Source organism: Heterocephalus glaber, unplaced genomic scaffold (assembly GCF_053883595.1).
Source record: "Heterocephalus glaber isolate CG9 unplaced genomic scaffold, H.glaber_assembly_v1.0 deba00001532, whole genome shotgun sequence".
Lineage (NCBI taxonomy): Eukaryota > Metazoa > Chordata > Mammalia > Rodentia > Bathyergidae > Heterocephalus > Heterocephalus glaber.
In genome coordinates this window covers 29,702,399-29,725,306 of record NW_028258330.1, presented here as the reverse complement: position 1 = coordinate 29,725,306, position 22,908 = coordinate 29,702,399, and the positions used below count along the sequence as shown (strand labels likewise).

At 39.7% G+C, this 22,908-nt stretch overlaps 1 protein-coding gene across 4 annotated transcripts in view; it reads right to left on the bottom strand.

Moving 5' to 3' along the window:
• Dhx35 (DEAH-box helicase 35) overlaps positions 1 to 22,908 on the bottom strand; it is an 85,324-nt gene that overhangs the window by 8,069 nt on the left and 54,347 nt on the right. For 3 of the 4 annotated variants that reach the window (XM_087188987.1, XM_087188988.1, XM_087188990.1), the window contains exons 13-21: positions 22,389 to 22,513; positions 17,963 to 18,017; positions 14,556 to 14,651; positions 11,736 to 11,830; positions 10,028 to 10,105; positions 8,352 to 8,481; positions 5,220 to 5,301; positions 3,072 to 3,143; positions 1,010 to 1,121 (exon numbers count right to left, since the gene is read on the bottom strand). In XM_087188987.1, the coding sequence (XP_087045113.1) occupies positions 1,010 to 1,121; positions 3,072 to 3,143; positions 5,220 to 5,301; positions 8,352 to 8,481; positions 10,028 to 10,105; positions 11,736 to 11,830; positions 14,556 to 14,651; positions 17,963 to 18,017; positions 22,389 to 22,513 (845 nt within the window). The remainder of the gene's footprint in view (positions 1 to 1,009; positions 1,122 to 3,071; positions 3,144 to 5,219; positions 5,302 to 8,351; positions 8,482 to 10,027; positions 10,106 to 11,735; positions 11,831 to 14,555; positions 14,652 to 17,962; positions 18,018 to 22,388; positions 22,514 to 22,908) is intronic. The other variant, XM_087188989.1, reaches the window with a different exon arrangement.

Here is a 22,908-nt window from a genome sequence, read left to right as displayed (position 1 = left end):
ATTAATAATTACTCCAAATAACTACCCTAAACAATTAAAAACGGTGTCAGTTGGGTTTGATTCTGCACACCTGTAATCCCAGCACTCAGGAAGCTGAAGCAGGAGAATTACAGCAAGTCTGAGGCCAGCATGGGCTTTGTAGCGAGTTCAAGACCAGCCTGAACAACATAGTGATACCTTGTCTCAAAAAATAAAAATAAAAATAAAAACAAAACAAACAGTGCAGACCAAAAAGACTGACTCTACAGACTGTATTTTGCCAGAAAGTTTGTGACTAATTTGCCAGTCTACTAAATACACCTAACTATTCTTCAGTTAAAAATCTTGTTAGAGGGGTTGAAGGGAGGGCAGGGGAAGGGGGAAAAATAAGAACCAAGAGAGTATGTAAAGGTGCATATCTCCAATGATAAATGTCATTATATTGTACACCTAAAATGTACCAATAAAAGGATAAAAAAAAAAAAAATCTCGTTAGAAGCATGTTTAGCCTTTTCTGAGGCAATGAATGGACCATTTGTTGCAAAAGTAAAGGATAAAACAAAACTATAAATGTGCTCTCTAATGCTCCCTACCCTGCTCGTCCTGCACATGGCCTTCCATGGGAGCTTGCACACTGGCTTGACGTCACCCATCAATGACTTTGTCTAATCTTGCATGCCTGCTTCCAGGCTCTGGGAGGTGGTCCTTGTTAGAGAATACCTGTGCCACTCCAAATGCAGGTCCCAAGGGTGAAGCAATCCTTTAGGAACAGCTTAAGAGGAGCAAAAATGACAAGAGCTGGAGATTCTGTTACTGTTTTTTTCTTTTCTCTTCCTTATGGAGTTGGAGGAACTTACTTTTAGTTGTACTTCCCTATGAAGCAAATGATCAAATCCTTTCACCCAGAATGTTTGGGGATATGGTAAGTGGGGGAGGGGAAGGACAAATTTCAGCCATTAAATTGGGGAAATGTATTTTAACAAGAGGAAGCAGCTGCTAGCTGGCATTTTGGGAAGCAGTTCATTCCTACCGTTCCTTGTTGATAAAAGTGTGGAGCTAGCTCCAACAGCCAAGCAGATTCGATGGCAGTCACATCTCTCATGTAATACTTAGAGGTCTGTATAACTTCATTGTAGATGACCCTAAAACAAGAAAAAAGCATGTCTTAGGATGGTCGGGAACACAGCTAGAGATGATGAGTCTCTTCCCTTAACCTTTAGCAGGCACACAGACACATGCCAGGCCCTGTGCTGGGCACATGCACGTATGCTGCTCACTTAGCACCAAGACCTGAGTGTGAGTCGGTGCGTCCATTTTACAAATGAGATGCCAAATCCCACATGATTTCTAGGGCACTCCATTAAACATGAAGAACGTTTCTAGATTCTTAGTTTGCAATTAGAGCAGAACTTAAGGACTTCACTGGAAAATATTGAAATGGAGGCAAAGGCTTGCCTGATTCTGAAAAGGGCTGGGAAATGACTATAAGACATAAAGGAACTTCTCAGAGTGACGAAAATATTTTTTATCTTATTTGAAATGCAAGCTACACGGGTGTATACATTTGTCAAAACTGATCTTTGACTGTATATAAATTATACCTTTATTTAAGGGCGGGAGGGAGAGGCTGAGGTAATACACAACCAAAAAGCCAAGCATATAATTTCAAGTCCCCAGAATTCAGAAGCACATATTAACAGAGAGTTGTTTCTGAGCCATCTTAAATATCAATTCAGGATGCCCCTCAGAACCACGAAAACCCCAGAGCCACACTTTGGTTACCCCTCAAACACCAGTGGATGAATCTCAGCTGATGAGGGAAGGAGGAGCAACCCTCTGCACAGACATGAGGGGAGGGTTGATTCTCAGCCACCTGAGCGGCATGGTTCTGTTCCCAGCTGCCTGTACTGTACTTCCACCCTCCTCCCATTTGCCCTTCAGACCTCCTTGGGAACAGAAGAGGAAAATAAAAAGCCTTTTCAAATGTAATCACCCCAAAGACAGCAAACCCTTAGAAAAGGAGAACTTATGTTTCACTCCCCGCTTCAACTTATCCCACACACTAATGGCCATGCGGTAACATTTTCAAACCCAGTACTGACTCTGCACTTCCAGCAAGTTTTCAGGTGATGCTGATGCTGGTCTGGAGACCACACTTGGAAAACCACTGGTCTAGGGTACAAATTATCTGACAACAGATCTGTCTGCCCTCTAATTTTATCTTCCCTCCCTGTCTGTAGACATGTTTCTCTTCAGAAGGGCTCTCCCTCCATCTTCTAACTGGTAAAGGACCAGCTGTTGTTGTCTTTAACATTTCTATTCCATTGTCAATCAATATTTTTTATAAAATATAAATGATTTAGAAAAATTAAATTTAAAAAGGCGCAAAATAAAATTCCTGTACTAACATTAAATTAAGCAGACATAAACTCAACCTGTCAAAACACTTTGGAAATGTCTAAATGTCTTCTCCCAATTTCTGCACTTATCTCTTCCTTCCCAGCCAGTTTTGCATATTGGCAGGGGCTGCCCTTTGGGTAGCCTTTGACAGCCATACCATGATTCCCCAGACCCCAAAGACATGAGGCTCCTTCATGTTGTCACAGCTTTGTCCATCCTACTTCCTCAGTCCAAATGCCCATCAGGTCTCTTTCGCCTGAAAAACTCTCATCTGTAGGTCCAGGGAAAATGTTACCTTCTCCATGAAGCCAGCCCTGACTTCTGTGGCACCTGAAGTACCAACCACAGCAGAGCCCCGCTATAGTACAGGAATCTGCCTAGGTCTGTCTATCCCAGGACTGTGGGCTGGACCCCAAGTCATCTCTGCATAGCTGTGCTATGCAGAGATTAGTGCATACAGTCAATGGGTAAAAGTGAAGATTTGTTCAGAGGATGAGTGAGGAGATACATATCACTATTTCCTTAAGAGGAATCTTTGATGGAGAAGACTCAGCATAATAACAAAGCCAACAAACATGTACAGAGCACCTATAACCCAGGGCATGGGCCAGACCCTAGAAACCCAGAGATGAAGAAGAACTAGGCTTCGCTCCCAAGGCAGGCCCCCAGGCCCAGCAGCAGGCAAGGCTTACCAGCGAGGCGGCTTCTCTGTGTACAGGACTGATGCCGGGTGGATGTGCAGCTCATGATCGTCGCGGATGGTCCTTAGGAGACAGAAGTTTGTCTGAAGCACGTTTTAAGTACCTACAGCAAAACTTTTCCACAGATTTTTTAAAAATTTTATCCAAAACTGCATGCAGACTTAATTTCACCTGAACAAAATAATTCTCTCCATCTTCCCTGTGCCCTACTTGAGTCTCCCTGGCTGCTACCCCAGATGGCAAGAATAAATCATGAGGGGAAAAAAAAAGAATAAATCATAAGAAAGGAAGAAAAGAAAGCAACATGTGGACACTCAGAAAAAATATTTAGGGATATACTGCTCTATCCTTGTTTATGTTTATCTTCTGCAAGTTCTCTTCCAAAACAATTTTCTTCGGGACAGAAGCAAAACATGTGATTTCGTCTACAAGCTTTATAATTACCTGAAGTTAAATACTAAGGTTAAAGACTATAAAGAAGGTAAGAATAGTTGAATGAGCAAGCTTAGTAATGGCCTGTGAGTTTCTCTGAAACACTTATTTTCAATTCCATCTAAGACTTGTTTCAATTTAATTCAAAAACTGTTTACTGAGCATATAATTACCAAAAAGATCAGATCACAAGAGAACACTAACAGACTAGGACGCTGCTGCCCAAAGCAGTTATGAAGTATGTCTGTGGGCACGAGAGATCTGCTCATCAGAAGAAATGCTTCAAGGCCCAGGACAAAACTCATCACAAGCACATAACAAAGACAGCATCCAGGGGCTTTGGCTGTCCCACCTGAAGGTGGTGAGGTGACAGTGAACTTTGTCTCAAAGCAACGAATGGCCTGGAGTCTCTTGTGTAATCTCTATTTCTGTTAAGGACACTGGTGAAAGAATTGCTAGAAGGCCCACTGAAATGGTTAATCAAAAAGAAAAACAAACAAAAAGAGAAATAGTTAATCAGCACCTTTCAGGGGAAGATGGCAATTCACGTGATAAATGAGGGGCAAGAACTGTGGAAGAGCTCAGGCCTCACCTCCCATCTGGAAGGGTGCCTGAAACACATACAGTTCAGTATGGGCGGGGGGCCTAGTGATAGGCAACAGAATCATCACAGTGATACATGAGACCACTTGGCTGGAGAGACAACTAGATCAATTAGACAGAAATGTGCAGCGCTATAAAGTGCAAACTGTCTGCTACCAGGATACTGGATGAAGCAGATCTGGCTGCCAAATCTGAAAAATCCTCATTGAACTCTGGACCCTTAAACAGAAGCCCAGTGTCTTGGAAACAAATCTCTTGGTTGCCTAAGATAACAGGACTCCAATATTTTCTGAGAGAGAGAGGGGAAAAAAACCCAAAAAAACTAATGGTAAAACAATATATTGAGGATATCTGAAGAGAGCTGAGGAGAAAACCTTTTGATTGGTCCCTTACTAAAGATGAGCTCCAAACCTTAAACAGGCCACAGTGAAGTGATGAGAATCCAATGAGCCACAGGACAGAAGAGATAAATGAAAAGGAACAATTCAAGGAACAAGAATGATATAGCTTTGGAGAAAAGAAGGGTTCTTACTGTATTTGAATACAGAAAAGGTATTACAGGCATCAATGAGCAGTGATTTTCTACATCTAAAAAATGGAGCTGAAAGAAACAGGCGGCAGCCTGCATCAGGAGGCACAGTCACCATATGAAGAAACATTTGCCAAGCTCCGAAGACATCACTGCAGCCGTAACATACCAGTGACCTAAGTCCTGCAGCCCTCTAAAGACATAACAAACTACCCAACAGTAAAAGTAACTTCTCTGGGAAACATTGTCATTAATGGTTTCCTCTACTGAAATTATTCCATTATTAGAAATGAGATATTACCAGCCTCCAGACAGGTAACTCTCATCCTTCTAGAACAACCATGACAATATGTGGATGGGCCACTACTTAAGTAGTATTTAAGAACTACTTCCAGAGAGTTAAGATAATGTGCTTAAAGCTATATATCCAATGTCAACTCAGTTTTGGAAGGAGGCATGATACGAATTTAAAATAATTGATTTCTCTACTATCTCTGCACATCAGCTTTCTGTGGGGTTTGGGTCATTTTAAAGATTTCTCTTTTAACAAATAACTGCATAAAGCATTGTGTTACCTATAAGCTCCAGTAGAATGAAACCTTGCTGCATTTGCAAAGAATCCAGAAACAATGCACCTCAGGACTGGATCTGGATCACCTGCACAAGGCAGAAAACAGTGACAGATGAAACCTTGGTGTGCCCCATGCCCTACACAGTATGGCCTGTGCTGAGACTCACAGGAGCCTGGCGCTTCAAACCACCTCAAAACCATCTGCTGAACCAGCCCACTGCTGCACTGCCCCATGCTGGATGCCTGCCCCAGGCCATCTGGGGAAGCCCCCACTTCCACACTGCTGCTCTAACTTGGGGACCCTCCAACTCCCCAAGCCACAGATGACTGGAACAAGGCTGGGCACCAGAATCTAAGACAGCTACTCCACAGGGTGGAGGAGACTTCAGAACTCCTTAAGAGAGCACCTTATGGAAATGATGTTCTTTGCACAAGACCCAAGTTGGAATATTACACTTCATTATTTCTGTGGTTATAAAATACACCGTACAATTCTTTGATATTTGCAAACCTTCCATTTCAACTGGAGTTTCTATTGCTACAGTAAACATTTCATGGATAAAAGCTTCTCAATTTATTATGATGTCCATAAGATAAACTCTGAATTACTGTACAAAATTATTTTTATGGCTTATGATATATCATTCAATTCTAAGACTTTTTTATTTTCTTATACTTTCACTGATAGCATTTCAGGATAGCATCTTATAATTACAGTGGCATTTTTTTCTTACTGATACCTAAGATACTGACAGTATCTTAGATTCAGTGAAATATAGTGTGTTGACAAACAAATTCCCTAAAGGTGTTATTATTTACAAAGCCATCAATACATTAAAATGTCAGCTTCATTGTATTCTTTCTTGTCAAAGACTTACCTTCTTTTATTTGATATTTGATTACTATTAGTATACAAGTATATCTTCTTTTGTAAATTTTATATTCTAATCCTTTGCTAATTTATTAACTTGGACATTAGTGCTTTTTTCTAAATAGGTTAAAAAAATCATTTTATAATAAAATTTTGACTTTTATCTCATGACTGCTAAAAATATCTTTCACTACTCGCTTTCTAGATGCTTTAACTTCGCACGTAATTTATTTAGTCTCTATGATTTTCTTTATTATTCCCAAGCAGAGAAAACTGATACATCTCTAATCTACAACTTTAACCATCGTCTGGCCCAAGATTCAGTCCTTTTTTTTCTATTGCCCATAGGAAACTTTCATGTACAACATTCATTCTTCTCGAGGACAGTGTCACCTCCAAGAGTAAAGTTGGTCCTTGCAGGTGGAGGCGAGGAGGCTTTTTAGATTTTACAATGGCTGTGGCCCTCCAAAGCTCAACTCTCCTTTACAAAATCTTACTCCTGAGCATTGAATTCCTTGTTAAGAGGAATTTAAACTTAATCTATTTTTCTCTTGAGTAGCAGGTTCAGATACACAGATACAGAAATAAGGCTGTAATCACTCTGCCAAGTGACAGGGCCCTCTCCAATTAGCTGCCCTTCTAAGCTTCCTGCTCCTATCAATGACATCAACACAATCCAGTCCCGAGGTTGCCAGTCTTCCCTCTCTTGTCAGCATCTGATACACTCCTTATCGCAAGCACTTGTCCTGAAAGCCCTCCTTGCCTCGCGTGCCCTTTCAACTGTTTTCTACTTCCACCAGGCCCCCAGTGATGGACAGGACTTCCCTCAAGGCCAGTGATGGACAGGACGACCCCTCAAGGCCAGCTCCATGGGGTTTTCTCTTCCTGCACTGCTGCTACACTTGGTACTGTGTGTGTAATTACTGAAATGTCTACTATTTTAAATTCTAAGAGGAATAGTAATCTTATAGTTCATCTATCTGTAATGAATCTCTCCCTTCACTGCACTATGCCCTAAGAGTTAAAAACCAGGTCTTGGTCACTTTCTAATCTCTTGTTCTTGTTCTTAGCACAAAAGCAATACAAGGCTCTGAAATAAAAGTTCCTGGGTTCAAGTTCTGACTCCTCCATACACTTCCTGTTTGACCTCTGGACAGTTACTCTTTGCCCCTTAGCCTCATTAGTCTTACCTCTAAAATGAAGATAACAGCAGCACATATTTTGCACATTTGTTGTGAGTCTGCATGAATTAACATAAAAACATTCAGACACTGCCTGGCCTATTAGAAGCACTCAAGAAATGTTGTTAACAAGTATCAGTGGGGTTGAGAATGTGGCTGAATACCTGGCACACAGTAGGTATTCAAGACAACTGATTGCCAAATGCATGAGCAGATGGGGCACTTCCCCAAAGTGTGGACTTCTGGGCTGCACAGACGGGGCTCTGGAGTGGACCACCAGCCACATCATCCCAAACTTAATTTAACTCCTCCCTAGGACTTTCTGACTCCTCTGTAAAGCAAGAATGCTGGCCAAACGTGGTGGCACATGCCTGTAATCCCGGTGCTCGGGAGGTTGAGACAGGAGGAGTTGGAGGCCAGCCTAGGCTACCTAGTGAGTTCCAGGCCAGTATGAACTACATAGTGAGACCCTGCCTCAAAAAAATAAAAAAGATAAAATAAGGACGCTGTCAGGGACACCTGCCACAGTGAGAGATGAAGCAAGGGAACATCTGTAGAGTCTTGAGTACAGTGTAACCTATTGTGTGCTCAATCAATGGCCATCATTGTCACTGTTAGAGGCCAGACACTACATCTTATATTGTCCTATGCAGCCTTATCCTTAGTGACTGGCTAGCTTCACATATGTGCTTGCTTTAATAATACTGGCATCAAAAAAGAAAATGCAATTTTTATGTAATAGCCATAAATTCCAACCACTTAAAAGTAATTCTTCTTGCAATGATTACATGGTCACATTAATTACATGAGGTACAATGATGTGAATATTAATGATTCTTAAGCACTGTCATAAGCTTTATGTTCTTTTTTAAGGATAGCCCTGAGAAATACAAATGAACCTCCTAGAGAAAAATATACAACTTAATATTCAGCTTTTCATTCAGATAGGTAATTCACAGATGAAACCTGGTGTAGGGCCAGAGTACACTGTATAGCTTCACACCAACCCAACATGAGAACATTAAAAACCCAACCAAGTCAAGCAAAGAAAGGGCAGTCATAGACAGAGATAGTTTATTCTCACCTTCGCTGGACTTCTTGGGTACCTGAAATTTGACAAGCAGCTTTTTCAACTGTTCTCTCACGGTTGAAGCTCTGACAAGACCCTTGTAATTCAGGAAATGTTCCTGACACCATTGGGAGTTTTTATTGTGCTACAGAATAACCCAGACAGAGGGAGAATTAGAGGAGCATAGAAATGATACAACCAGGGAAATACCATGAAGACAATTATGTTTCCTTTCCCTACTGCCTTGTTCAATGAGACAAGATCTTCAGATTATAAATGGCCTTATTTGGGGGCTGTCTCTCAAGACACATGTTGGCAACCACACTCACATGAGATGCCTCTGCAACCTCCGCTGCCACACTAAGGAGCAAAGGAGAACTGAGGGACAAGCAGAGCTGTCTGCAACCTCACCCACATACATGAGACATGAATGATCAGAAAGGGCCACATCTCTGTGGTTCTTTTTCTTTGTAAATCTCCTTTGGCAAGCTTCAGTCTATAACTATCACTGGACAAGCAATATCCCACTTGCCAATGCAAAAATAACTTACAAATTATTATTTGTCCCCAAAGTATGATTTTTTTTATCAAGAGTGCTTAATTTTATACCACATTCTTAAGTATGGCCATTGGATTTAATTTTGGCTCTGGGAATATACCTCTAAAATTACATTCTAAGCCAGAGTGGAAAGTAATTTAAATTTTTTTTTAAAAATGTAATTCACAGAGGATTTTCCCAAAAGGCAACGACAGAACAATGCAATGGAGATCTACATCAACATTCTATTGCTAGGAAAAGCTTCAGATTAGAAACGGTATGTTGTATTCACAAAAATGAGTTTTAACTGATTTAATCCTTAAGTCACCATATTTTTTTTTTCTGAAAACTATTTTTTTTAACTGAACCATCTTGCAGTATCTGGTAAAACAAAAATTTCGTATTTCGGGCCAGGGATTTAGCTCAGTAGTTTCACTGCCTGCTGCGTAAGCGCAAGGACCCGAGTTCGAACCCCAGGACCAAAAAAAAAAAAAAAAAAAAAAACCGCGGTATTTCTCTTCTGAAAAAGGATATAAGTGAATAATGAAAATGTAAAATATTATTCCCTTTCCTTTACATGAAAGGTTTCTTTTTTCATCATTTTCACTGGTTTTAGCTTACTATTTTTAACAATTTTTGGTGAAAACTTTAAGCTATATTATTTGCCCTTAGTTTTCCAGAATATTATGAATGAAAGGTTAAAACTGACTATGACTAAACAAGGGTAGGATATGTGGATATGGCCAAACATATTCTCATGGAAGCTGGGACAACTTTGAAGATTCAACTCAAGATTACAAAGTGTCCTCATCCTTGTTCATCTGGCAGAAAATATAACACAACTTCCTATTCAAATGTCACCTTTCTGTCCAAAACCTGGTAGATGGGAAGACACTGGGAAGCTAAGGCCTTATCTCACCTCTACTGAATCATATTGCCAGGCAAGAAAAACCAACAAATGACTCCTGTGTTCCCTCTGGCAATATCGCAACAGAAACTCAGCAGGACACTCAACCTACTGGCAAGAAATCTAATAGGAAAATAAAGGGGTCTCTTGCCACTCCTTTGTCTACTAACTTCTGGTATCCTCACTTCCAGATCAGACCAAGTGGGCAGGTATGAGAGGGTCCCTCTGAGTGGTAGCTGTGCTTACTTTGATAAACGCCTCATACACGTTGAGCATGGTAAGGTGATCACCCTCCTCCACAGCAAATTTTCGGTGCATTCGGATCTGGAAAGAGTAACTTGTCATTTAGAAGCTGATTCCTATGAGCCTGGGAGTGACAATGCAGAATGAACAGCATTCAGCTGTGGATTCACACCACCCTGCCTGTGCTATATTTTGAGAGCCCTTGGATTGGTTACTTGACCCTTCTTGGCCTCAACTTTATTATCTGTAAAATCAGGAAATTAAACCTCTTAGTGAGGTTGCAATGGATTAAGATAATTTACTATAAAGTTCCTGGCACAGGAATTTGATCAATGTTGGTGTTCTTACCTCTCTCCTCCCAATCGCCAGCACCATGCAGGCTCCAAGGAGGGCAGGAGGTATGTTGTCCAGCACATGGTAGGCACTCAGTATTCCTAGGCTACCTACTAGCTGCACAATCCTCTCAGACCCCATCTTTGAATTCTTTCTGAAATATCCTGGAATATGCTAACTGTTCACATGGATCAAGGAGCAGCAGGTACACAAACTTCAGAATTTTATCCTTGAATTAAATGTCATGTAATCAATCAAGCTATTTTCCTTCCTTCCTCCCTTCTTTCTTTCATCCCTCCTCCCTTCTTTCTTCTCATTCAGTATTTCTTTTTTAAACCACGTATCTAATATAGATAGGAACTGTTACACTCACTCGGGATATAACAGTGAATAAAAGACTGGTGGGAGGAAGATAACAAAGATAAGTAAAACATGTAGGCCGTCAGGTGATAAGAAGCACTAGAGGAGAAGCATAAAGCTGAGAATGGACATAGAAAGTAAAGAGGTGCTACCATTTTAGACAAAGGGGAAAGAACTTTAGTTTTCTCCTTTCTAAAGTTTGAGTGTTTCTGTTCTGAAGTAGGACTGTTAAAAAGGTCAATGGACAAATAAAAAACCTGAGAAATGGAAATACGGGAAAACTCTGTCATCTACAGATATACAGCTATATGTTGGGAGATTCCCAACATCTGTGAGAGAGGCAGTCTCCCTTCTACAGAACCCAGGTCACCCTCCCTATGCAAAGCTGCTACTCTCTGTAAACAGCTGAGTCTGAGCCCACCTGTGCCCACTTCCCTCAGTATCCTCCCCTTCACATTGCTCTTCAGTACCCTAAACATGTCCTCCAGTCTTTCTCACCTTCACTCTTTCAGTCAGCACCTCTGCCTGTGCTTCAGGTACCCTCCTGGCATCTGTTTCAGCTCCTGATGCCCCATCTGCAACACGCTATGATGCTGTGTGGTGCTTAGAATCAGCATGCTCTGCCCAGGCACTGACTCCTTATGTTACTAATGTGCCCACCATTGGAGTTCCCTGATGGGAAACTGAACGTCAGCAGTATACTGGTTAAGGTTTGGGACCCTGGTCTTGAAAGCCCACTCTGCTGACTGCAGTTGTGCAATCATCAATGAGTTGCCTAACTCTGTGGGCTTCCATCTCCAAAATATAACATTACCTACCTTCAAGGTTTATGGTGAAGATAAAATGAAATTATGTATGTAAAGTGCTTAGCACCATGTCAGACACAAAGCAAACACTCGAAATGTGAGCCGATATCATTTGCACAGCTGTCTTCAGCAGCTTCTGGGCAAGTTTTAACAAGGAATATCCTCAGTGAAAGAAAGTAACATGAACAGCTTGGGGAGTAAGCTGGACTTACTGCCTGAGACTTCTGGTTTGAAGGGATCACAAAGATATTCTGGATCTGCATCATGGCTGCAATGCTTAGAATTTCCTGAGAACAGCCAAAATTTCCTATAAAGTAAAAAAGGCATGTTTGACTGCAAACACACAACATGTCAACAAACAAGGAGTAAAAGACATTTGCCTTGTACCATACTGTAAAATAAGATCACATTTTAGCTTAACTTTTAAGGTTTATGCTATATGAATAATTCACTCTGCCAAATGGAAGGTCCTACACACGTGGGTTAGCCTTGAAGGACTCAAAAAAGCTGCTATCCCACTCTGCAGCTGCAACACTGAGGGCACTCACTGCCAGCCAAGATGGGGTCTGGGCTGGCCAAGGGAAGGTCAGTGCCACACCTGCTCCCTACTCCAGGTGGACAACTAGAATCCCGGTAGTAAAGTTGAAGGAAAAAGAGGACAGGGGGTGTGTAGGTTATGTTCCTCCTGCTGTTTCTCTGTTCTTGGCCCTTCTGTGTGGGCTTCCAAAAATGCTCATCTCTCCCAGGAAGGCCAAGGCAGAAGCAGACTGCAACAGCACTCGATGTGCTGTTCCTGGTAGCACCTGGGAGCAGAATCTGCAGTAACCAGTCTTCCAAGGTGCTGGACAGAGCAAACCACACTGCCTGCCTCCCCTTTCCACAGCTTCCTGCTGAGCTCATGTATGATGTATTCTCCCAACCCAATGCTTAGAATCTGCTTTTCATTGTAAGGCTAACGGCATCTGGGTGTTCTAAAACACAACTGTAGCTAACTTTCACCATGCTAGGTCTGAAACACACCTTCATAAATTGCCAGCTGATATAAAAAAGTCAGACAAAAGCAAGAAAAAAATATTACCTTTGCCAAGAGGGAAAAAAACAATCTATGATGTCTACATGATTTTGATATCTAATAAACAGATCTCCAGGTTATATATGTTTATCCTAGAATTCAAGTCCTCACAAAAATTTGAAGAGTATCAGAGAAACTAGAACCTTGTATATTATAGGTAGGAATACAAAACAGTACAGGCACTGTGATAAATAATATGGCAATTCCTTAAAAAATTAATGTCAACACAGCCATATTAGAAAATACTGTAAGTAATGTAAATACTCAAAAACCTAAAAACAGAATTGCCACATGATCCAGTAGTCCCACTTCTGGGTATACATCCAAAAGAATTGAAATTGGGATGTAAAAGCAAAATCTGCACTCCTGTTTATCATGGCATTATTTATAATGGCTAAAATATAGAAGCAGGGCCAGGGATTTAGCTCAGTGGCACCGTACCTGCCTGGCAAGTACAAGGTCCTGAGTTCAATCCCTGGTACCAAAACTAATTAATTAACAAAATATAATAAAATAAAATACAGAAGCAACTTGCATGCCCATCAGTAAATGAATGGATAATAAAAATCTGATAGATACACAATGGAATACCATACAACCTTTAAAAAAGAAAATTCTGTCATACCAGACAATACAAATAGAACTAGTAGAGGATGATATATACTAAGTGAAATAAACCAAGTATAGAATGGCAAAGACTGTTATGATTTTACTTACATGTGGAATCTAAAAAAGTAATCTTACAGAAACAGCCCCAAGTCATTAGAAACTGGTGAGGAAGAAAGACAGGGAAGGGGGAGATGCTGAAAAGAACACAAGATTTCAGACTGGAAGAGTAAGTTCTAGCACTCCATTGCAGTGAATGCTGACCATGGTTAATAATATAATGCGTAGTTCAAAACTGCTAAAAGAATAGATTTTTTTTATTCACTACAGAAAAATCATAAATTGGTAAGGTGATAGATACGCTTGACACTCTTTCTAGGATGTATACATAGATAAATATATTGCATTATATCCAAAAATATACACAATTATTTGCCAATTAAAAATACTTTAAGAAATTAAACAAAGAGTTGTCATACGATCTAGTAATTCCACTCTGGGGTATACAGCCAGAAGAAGTGAAAGCAGGGATTCAAAGAAGTATTTGCAAAAAAAGTAAAAAATTAAAAATTAAAAAATTAACTCTTAAAAAAAACAAAACAGTATTTGCACACCCAAGTTCACTGCTCTGCAGCAGTATTCATAAGAGCCGAAAGACAGAAGCAACCTAAGTGTTCCTCAACAGAAAAACAAAGAGTGGCATATACATACACTGCAACATTATTCAAGCCATAAAAATGGAGGAAATTTTGATACATGCTACTGCATGGATGCACCTTGAAGACATAATGCTAAGTGAAATCAGCAGTCACCAAAAGACAAATACTGTAAAGTTTTACTTATATGAGATTGCTGGAGTAATCAAATTCACTAAAACAGAGAAGAAAATGGTAGCTGCTGAGAGGAGGAGGAAATGTGAGGCTTTTATTTAGTGGGTACGGAGATTTAGTGGGTAAAATGGAAAAAGTTCGAGAGATGGCTGGCGCTGATGGTTGCATATCAATGTGAATGTACTTGAGGTCTCAGATCTATGTACTTAAAGAGTTAAGCTGGACGCAGTGGTGCACACCTATAATTCCAACTATTCAAGGAAGCTGAATACTGCAAGTTTGAGACCAGCCTGGAAAACTTCAGAAGTCTTTGTCTGAAAAAAAGTAAAAAGGTCTGAGGATGTAGCTCAGAGGGAGAGCACTTCCCTAGGCCATGGGGTCAATCTGCTGTACCACCAAAAAAAAAAAAAAAGTTATTTTAAAATGGTAAATTCTATATTTTTTTGCTACTGTTTCTAACCACAAACGGAAACAACAACTGACAATCAAAATAAAACCAATACCAGCTGTCAGGTTCTACCCACCTGATTCAAGCAGCATTTTGGCAAACATGGGATTCAAAGGAAACTCTGCTATTCTCACGCCAAGGGGTTCAGTAAGGCGACAGTCTTTGTCCAGACCTGCCAGAACAACACCAGAAAGAAATCAGAAGGCATGTACCATTCACTATGCTGGAAGATGTATAGTTGTTGAGAGAATAAAAGATGATGTATGCTTTAAAAAGGAATCCAAAAGATGACTCATGCACTACCAAACCCAATTTGATACCAGAGAGCCTTTGCATCAAAAGAAGATCTACTGGGCTCCTGAATACCCAGTTTTTAAAAATTGCTACTTGTAATGACTTACATTCAAGGAATTAATTATAAGGAAATGGCCCTGCAGCAGCTTCTTGCTCCTACTCCCTCCTCATTCCACAGCCTCTTCCTTCCATTCCCACTGCTGCACAAAGTCCCACAGCTCAGCTAAGCACCACCAGATATAAGAAGAACATCTTCTTTCCATTCTCCAGCAGCAACTGACCCTGCTGACCACGGCTTTTGGGAACTTTTCTTCCCAAGCTTCTGTGCCCACCTCCTCCTGGTTCTCTACAACCTCCCTAGTGCTCCCCCTCAATCACCTTCTGGATCTAGACCAGCAATTCTGGATCTAAACACTAGCCCAGACTTTAGTCCCTACGCTACACCTATTTACCCAACTGCCCCCCGGGGGAGTTTACTGAACTTGGCAGATTCCTAATCAATTCATTACCTTTCCTCCTGGCCTTTCTACTGCTTGCCAATATCCAGGTATTGGATTCCCAAGACCCTACATATAGACAATTACTTTACTGATTAAAATAAATGTTGTAGGAGCTCAGAATGAGACAGAAAAGGTCATTTTTCTCCTGTTCCAATATAATCATCTCTTTAAAGGTGAAGCTAAATTAAGATGGAGGTTTTCCTCCACTTTTCCTAGCATATTTAGGGCTCTAAAGAAATAGAAAACATTTTAACTTTTGTTGTTTTATTGAAGAAAAATCAATCCAAATGAAAAACACCTATGGAGCCAATGTTCTCCCAACCTCCTTACAGTTAACCTTGCTTTCAAGTTCCTATTACATGCTAGAGAACAGGAGACAGAAACCTACCCCAACACACTCACTCTGGGCTAATCTTCTGTGGACCGTACTGAAGACCTTTTAAATCAACAGAGAGCTTTTAAATCAGTAATAGGCTACTCCTTCACAGAGAAATATCATAAATATAATGAATTTAAAAGGTCCCTACTGGACCGGGGATTTAGCTCAGTGGCACCGTGTCTGCCTTGCAAGAGCAAGGTCCTGAGTTCGATTCCCAGTACTAAAAAAAATAAGGGCCCCTACTCAGCAAATGAAAGACAAAAGAAAAACTCAGCAAACTGAGCTACACCAAAACTTAAAACTTGTGTACTATAAATAATACCATTAATTAAATGAAAGTATTTACAAATCAGTTATAAGAAATTTGTATCTAAGGCCTGAGATTTAGCTCAGTGGCTCCACCACCTAGCTCACAAGCACAAGGTACTAAGTTCAATCCCCAGTACCAAAAAAAAAAAAGAAATTTTTATCTAGCCTATACAAAGAATACCTCCAACTCAATAATAAAAAGCCAGTACCCAAATAAAAATGAACAAAGGATTTGAACAGGTATTTGAATTGATACTTCTCCAAAGTCAGGCTTTCAGACCTCTGGGTTCCAACCTTGGATTCAATAAACTACAGTCTGAAAATATTCATGAAAAAAAACTGTGTACGGGGCTGGGGATTTAGCTCAGTGGTTCCACTGCCTGCCTCGAAAGCACAAAGACCTGAGTTCAATCCCCGGTACCAAAAAAACAAACAAAAAACTGTGTACAAATCACATGCAGATTGTTTTTATCATTATTACCTAAGTAACAGGAGAATAACTATTCACATATTATTTGTATTACATTAGGCATAATAAGAAATCTATAGAGATGATTTAAAGTATAGAGGAGGATGTGTATAGGTTATATGCAAATATAACCTATACATTTATTTGAGGCTTGAGTATCCATAGATCTGATATCCCAAGAGGATGCTGGTGCTGGAACCAATCCCCCAGAGAAACTGAGGGAAGAGAGACACTATATACAGATGGCAAATAAGCATATGAAATGGTGCTTAATATCATAAGTCATTAGGGAAATGCAAACCTCAGCCACTAGATACCATTTTATATCCACTAAGATGGCCATGACACAAAAGTCAAACCATAACAAGCATTAGCCACAAATTGGAAATATTGGAATTCTCATACATTGCTGGGAGGTGGGGGGGAATGTCCACCAAAAATTTCTATGATGTTAATAGCAGCATTATTTATTCTACGGAATGTAGAAACCCACATGTCAATCAACTACTTAACAGATAAAAATAATGCGGTATATCCATACAATGGAATATTATTCAGTAAAAAAAAAGGAATAAGGTCCTAATATAAGCTACAATGTGGACAAAGCTTGGAAACAGGCTAAATGAAAGAAGCCAAACACAAAAGAACTCATGTATGATTCCACTAACATGAAATGTCCAGAACAGGCAAATCTATAGGGTTAAAAGCAGATTAGTGATTCTGGAAATGGAGAGTGAATGCTGGTGGGCATAGGATTTCTTTTTTTCTGAGTGATAAAAATGTTCTAAAACTAGATTATGAAGATTGTAAAACCCTGTGCATATGCCCAAAGACAATGAATCACACACTGTAAATGAGCAAAATGTGTGCTAACTTACACCTCAACAAAGCTGTTTAAATGAGAAACACTCAAAACAAATCTCAGGCCAAAACTCCACTGAAGCTTGATACCAAACAGGACTTGATACCCACTTGGGACACCACGCACAGAGACAGTACTTCCTGAAGAGGTGAGTTCTGGGCACAATCTTCTCTCTCTTTACATACATACTGCATTTTCATGCAACAAACAAGTGAACAGTGATTGCTCTATAACATGACATTTCCTTGCTCAAACAATATGCCAAGCTGGTGATCTACCCAATTCCCCACATGGAACTCCAGGAAAGAAATGAAAGGGAACTGGGGACAGAAACACTAAGTCACAGAATCAAGGATGTAGTGAGGGACAGAGGAAAAGGGTAGCTAACACCTAAAATCTGGCAGAGAACTGCTGACCTCTAGATGTTTCATAGCATTTGGCCCTGGTAATAGTTATTCATGGTTTCTGGTGTACAGGCATGCTTCATAATTGTCATAATTGGCCTTCCTGTACTATTGGTCTAATTATGGTCCCAACTTCTTATTTTGACAGTGTCCGTAAAAGTATTACACACATGGGGAGGAATAATCATATTGAAGATACTAATAACCTTAAAATAAATTCAACTACTATCACATAGGAGAACAAATAGTAAGAGAAACAAGCATACCTCCCAAGGCATAGAGTAACTCCAAAGCTTGAACCATCGACTGTGCTGGAGGGGGCTGTAAAACAAATAAAAGGTCTCCTAAATTAATTTCTTTGGGCAAGAAAAATAAAAACATGATCACTTTCTGTTCAAATCCACTTTCCTAGCATGCCCCACTCTTCCTAGCCTTTGTGCTTCTGCTCCTGCTGTTACTGCCTCCTTGAAATGTCTTTGTCACCTTCTCAGCATCCTTACAACTACTTGACCTTCAAGGATCAGCTTTATTAAACACTTCCCCTATGAGCTCCCTCATCCTCTTCTCCATCAGAGGTGATGGTTTCTACCTTAAACAACCACTTCATTGTACCCAAGCTCTCCTCAGACATAATAATAATAAGGCAGGTAATAAAACTATAAAAAACAGGGCTGGGGATTTAGCTCAGTGGTTTCGCCTCCTGCTACGCGAGCGCAAAGACCCGAGTTCAATCCCCAGTACCAAAAAAAAATAAAATAAAATAAAACTATAAAAAACAGGTGATAAAACTACAAAATTTTTGCAAACTGCATAGCTTTTCTTCTAAATGCATTTATATAACAAATATATACAAAGTCTGCCAAAAATATATACACAGTTCAGCAGTTCACCATGCTAATAAATGTCTGGAAGTTACTGGCTATCACTTTCAGTGCCTCTTATAATTGGAGAGGCCAAAGGTAACTTGTATTGTCTTATTCTCTCAATAAATTTAGTATTAAAATATTTACACAAATTTTTCTTTTCCTGGTATGTACATTTTTTTGGTGGACTCTTTTTTTTTTAACTTCTATTTGTACATGTTTACAGTACATAATGATTATATGTAGAGGACTGGTACATGCATATAACACATTTCAATTCCCTTCTTTCCCGCCCTCCCTCTATCTTCCTTTTATTTTTCTAGCACCATTTATTTATAAGACCTTATAAAGTTAATTATCATATACACAGATTGAAAACCAGACTAATAGGCCAAAGAACATACAAAACATCTAAGACAATTATAACAAATATACTTTAAGAATCATATTGTTTTGGTTCAATTCTACAAATGCAGAAAGTGAGTAACAATAAGTAAAAAACTTTGAACAAAGTTATACAGGCATTTTTTTTTTTAGACAGGGTGCCACTATGTAGTTCAGGCTGGCCTTGAACTTGTGGCAATCCTCTTGCCTCAGCCTCCCAAGTGCTGGGATTACAGGCATGCACCACCACACCTGGCTTTGTTTGTTTCTGAGACAGGGTCTTGCTAAGTAGCCAGGCTGGCCTTGAACTTACTATGTAGCCCAGGCTGCCCTAGAGCTGTAGGTGATCCTCCTGCCTCAGCCTCCCAAGTGCTGGGATAACAGGCACATGCCACTACACTCAGCTCTATAGGCAATTGGTTTTAAAGTCAGATGCTAAGCGGACCTCATTTTTTCCACTCTATCTCATCCATTTTGTTTGCCAAAGAACAGAGTCAAACTTTAAAAAGATGTAATGACTTCATGCTCAGGTGCATACATTTATAAGGGGTAGTGATTCACTACACATAGGGTATTCAACAAATCACTGCTGAGCAAAGCATGTAACTGGCCCACTAACCCTTCCACACAGTCTATGATATCTTTCTTCACCTTTAAAGAGGTGAAATGCACAGTACCTAATTGGAGGAGCTCAAACCCTCTGGGGATTTTTTATACTGAAGTTACATGTGATAAGAGAAATAGCAAAGCTCTGATGTAAGTTTCAAACAACTACAGAAAAAAGCTAACATCTTCTTTGACACTTTTCAGTCTTGACTCTATTTCTTGCCATTATCATCAATCAAAAAAAATTGACTTCCCCTAATCCTGCACAAAAATCATATTTATAGTGTTTTCACCTAAACACAGATGCACCAGTATCCCTCTAGGACCTTATCTGATTTGGGATCACACACAACTGCACTGTTTTAGTATATTTAACATTTCTGTCTGTGTATAGTTTTAGTTTCTCCTCGTTGTATATTTTCCTGTTTTCACTATTTCTTCTTCCAGTTTTTCACTATTGTAAATAACATTCCAAAATACAAAATTATATGTATCCTATAATTTCAACTGAAATAACCAGAGAGGAATATATAAAGACAAATTTGTACATATTTGTTCGTTTTTCATTGTCCAAAAGTTTTATGGCTTTGTTTATATTTTTAAATTTAATATAAAATACGCTGTAAGCATTATCATCTGTGTAAGCTTTTCTCTTCCTTTGATTTGTGTGTGTGCATGTGTGCATGCGTGCACGTGTGTGTGTTCTATCAAGGACTGAACCCATGCTAAGCAAGCATTCTACCATTGAGCTACATAATCTACCTCCCACCCCACCCCCCAGCACTAGGGAAGGAACCCAGGGCTTGCCCACTGAGCTATATCTCCAACTCTTTTTTATATTTTGAGATTGGGTCTTGGTAAGTTGTCCTGTCTGACCTTGAATTTCCCATCCTCTTATGTCAGCCTCCTACATAACTGCAACTATAGGTGTATGCCATCTCGTCCGACTCAAATTATTTTTTCAGGAAAAATTTCCGCAAGGAAAAAATAGCAGCCACTTTTATTTCTTATAAATATTGCCCTCCACAAGGACTAAAACAGAGTATAAATGCACCAGCAATACACAAGGCATTTACTTTCCCAAACTCCATCAGCTCTGGATCTCATCATTTTTCTTAATATTTGAACATTTAATTAGTGTTTACACTGAAAGATATATTCATTCTGTGTGTGAGTGTGTGTGTGTCTCTCAGACTTTACAGCCATGTCAATTTGTACTTCTCTCTCTCCTGGAGAAGCATAATGTATCCTAATATCAATTTACAATTTATGTTGCTTCCTTCCCTTTAGTTTTTTCTTTAGTAGATATTTCAGTTATTATACAGGATGTATATATGAAAATTATTTGTACTTTTAGGGATACTGATAGGTCATTTCTGTCATGTTTTCTTTTATTCTTAGATGTGGATTTTTCATGGGTTTTATATTTGCATAGGGTGTTCATCTTCTTGCATAGTACCTTATCTTCTATAGCAATACAAGATTTTCTTTATACTTACTGTAAGCACACAATTATTTTCTGTGAGAGGTTGGTATTTATAATTCTATTCTTTCATTCACCTAGTTTTCCAGAGCATAATGACATTAAGAACTTCACTATCCAAACATCAAGACTTGTCATATCACTTAGGACACAAAAAAGAGTTAATGTGAGTCCTCAAATCATAAAAATTCCAAAATAAAATGAGTGAATATGTATAAACTGACCTAGATATGAGAAGTGCTTCAAAAGCACAAGAATAACCACAGAAACCATAAAGACAAAGACAGAAATACTTTTCTATGGATATATTTAGAATGTCTGCATATTAAAAAGAAACAAAAATCCAAGTAAAATACAAATAACAGAATATTTGCAAGAAATGTTACAAAGGTTGACGTCTTTAATGGACTTCTGAAAATCACTAATAAACACTAATTCCAACAGATAAATGATTTAAAAATTCAGATGAAATATATAGTGGCCAATAAACTAAGAATCTACCTAATGAAGGCTGAGGATGTAGCTCAGTGGTGCCATGCCTGCCTGGCAAGCACAAGGCCCTGAGTTTGATTTCTGGTATCAAAAAAAGAAAGAGAAAAAAAAATCTACCTTATGAGAAATTTTCCAAAAGGTAAAGATAAAGATACTATTCTTTCCCTGTCTGTCTCAATTGACAAAACTAAAAGAAGACGATGGGAGCACTGGGAGCCAGGCCTCTGGGCACTCGGGAACTGGCAATGAAAAACAATCTAGCCAGGTAGCAAGAGCCTACACCAGGACTATGGTCCTTCAGCCCAGTAATTCCACTCCTAGCACCCTGCCCTAGGCAATCATCAGACACACAATCAGTCACAGGATTTTCCCCACAGTTCTACCAAACCTCTCAGCTCCCCCAACCAGGTGCTCTTGCAGGCTGGCCCATTCACAGACCTGCTGTCCAGGACTCTCCACCTTCCCTGACATTGTAAAATCCTACTTGGGTCTCAGGTTTCACCTTAGACATGACTTTGTCTCTCAGAGCACTGTGCACAATGCTCTGTCATTCCCCACTTACTTGTCTCTATGCCCCAGCAGTCAAAAAGAGGAATTACATACAAACAACTGTGGCTGTCTCTTTTTTTTTGGTTCTGGGGATCAAATGCGGGTCCTTGCGCTTGCGCAGCAAGTGGCGAAACCACTGAGCTAAATCCCCAGCCCTGTGGCTCTCTTCTTTCTCCCCTTTGCTGCACGCAACCTGTACCATATTGGCACCTTATATTTTAGCTGAATGGGCAAAAACAAAAGATGGCATGCCCTACCACAACATCCTGACACTGACACACCCCTGAAAGCTCCCCAAATGAAGGCAGAACTTACCGACATGAAGTGGAACCTGAGGACATTGTCAATCCCTAGTGCTTTCAGCTGCAGAATGACAGGGGCCAAATTGCTGCGCTGCATCTCAGGAACGGTGGACTGAGGCAACTTGTCAAATGCTTCCTCTGAGGATAGGAAATCACAACTGTTTGGGATCAAATATGACAATCAAATGCAATCACATGCCAAAGTGACAGTCTTCCTTCTCTACTCTGAACAAAAGGCTCTAGATTTCAGGGACCAATGCAAATGACAGTTTGATATAAAGTTGTTTTTATATTTAAGAAAGTCTATTCAATTTAAAAAATACTTCTGGTAAATTTATTTGAACTATACACCTTTATAAAAGTTTGTCCTTTTACTTCAAAATGCAGTTTTTCAAGTAGTTTTTGTCAGCAAAATGTTAAATCAAAGCCAACAAGTATTTGCTGAATCACTGTTGGTACCCAGTTACCATTACCTTTGCTTGGGACAGAGTATGTCAAGGAGGCACAAACTGCCCATATAAGCCAAAAACAAT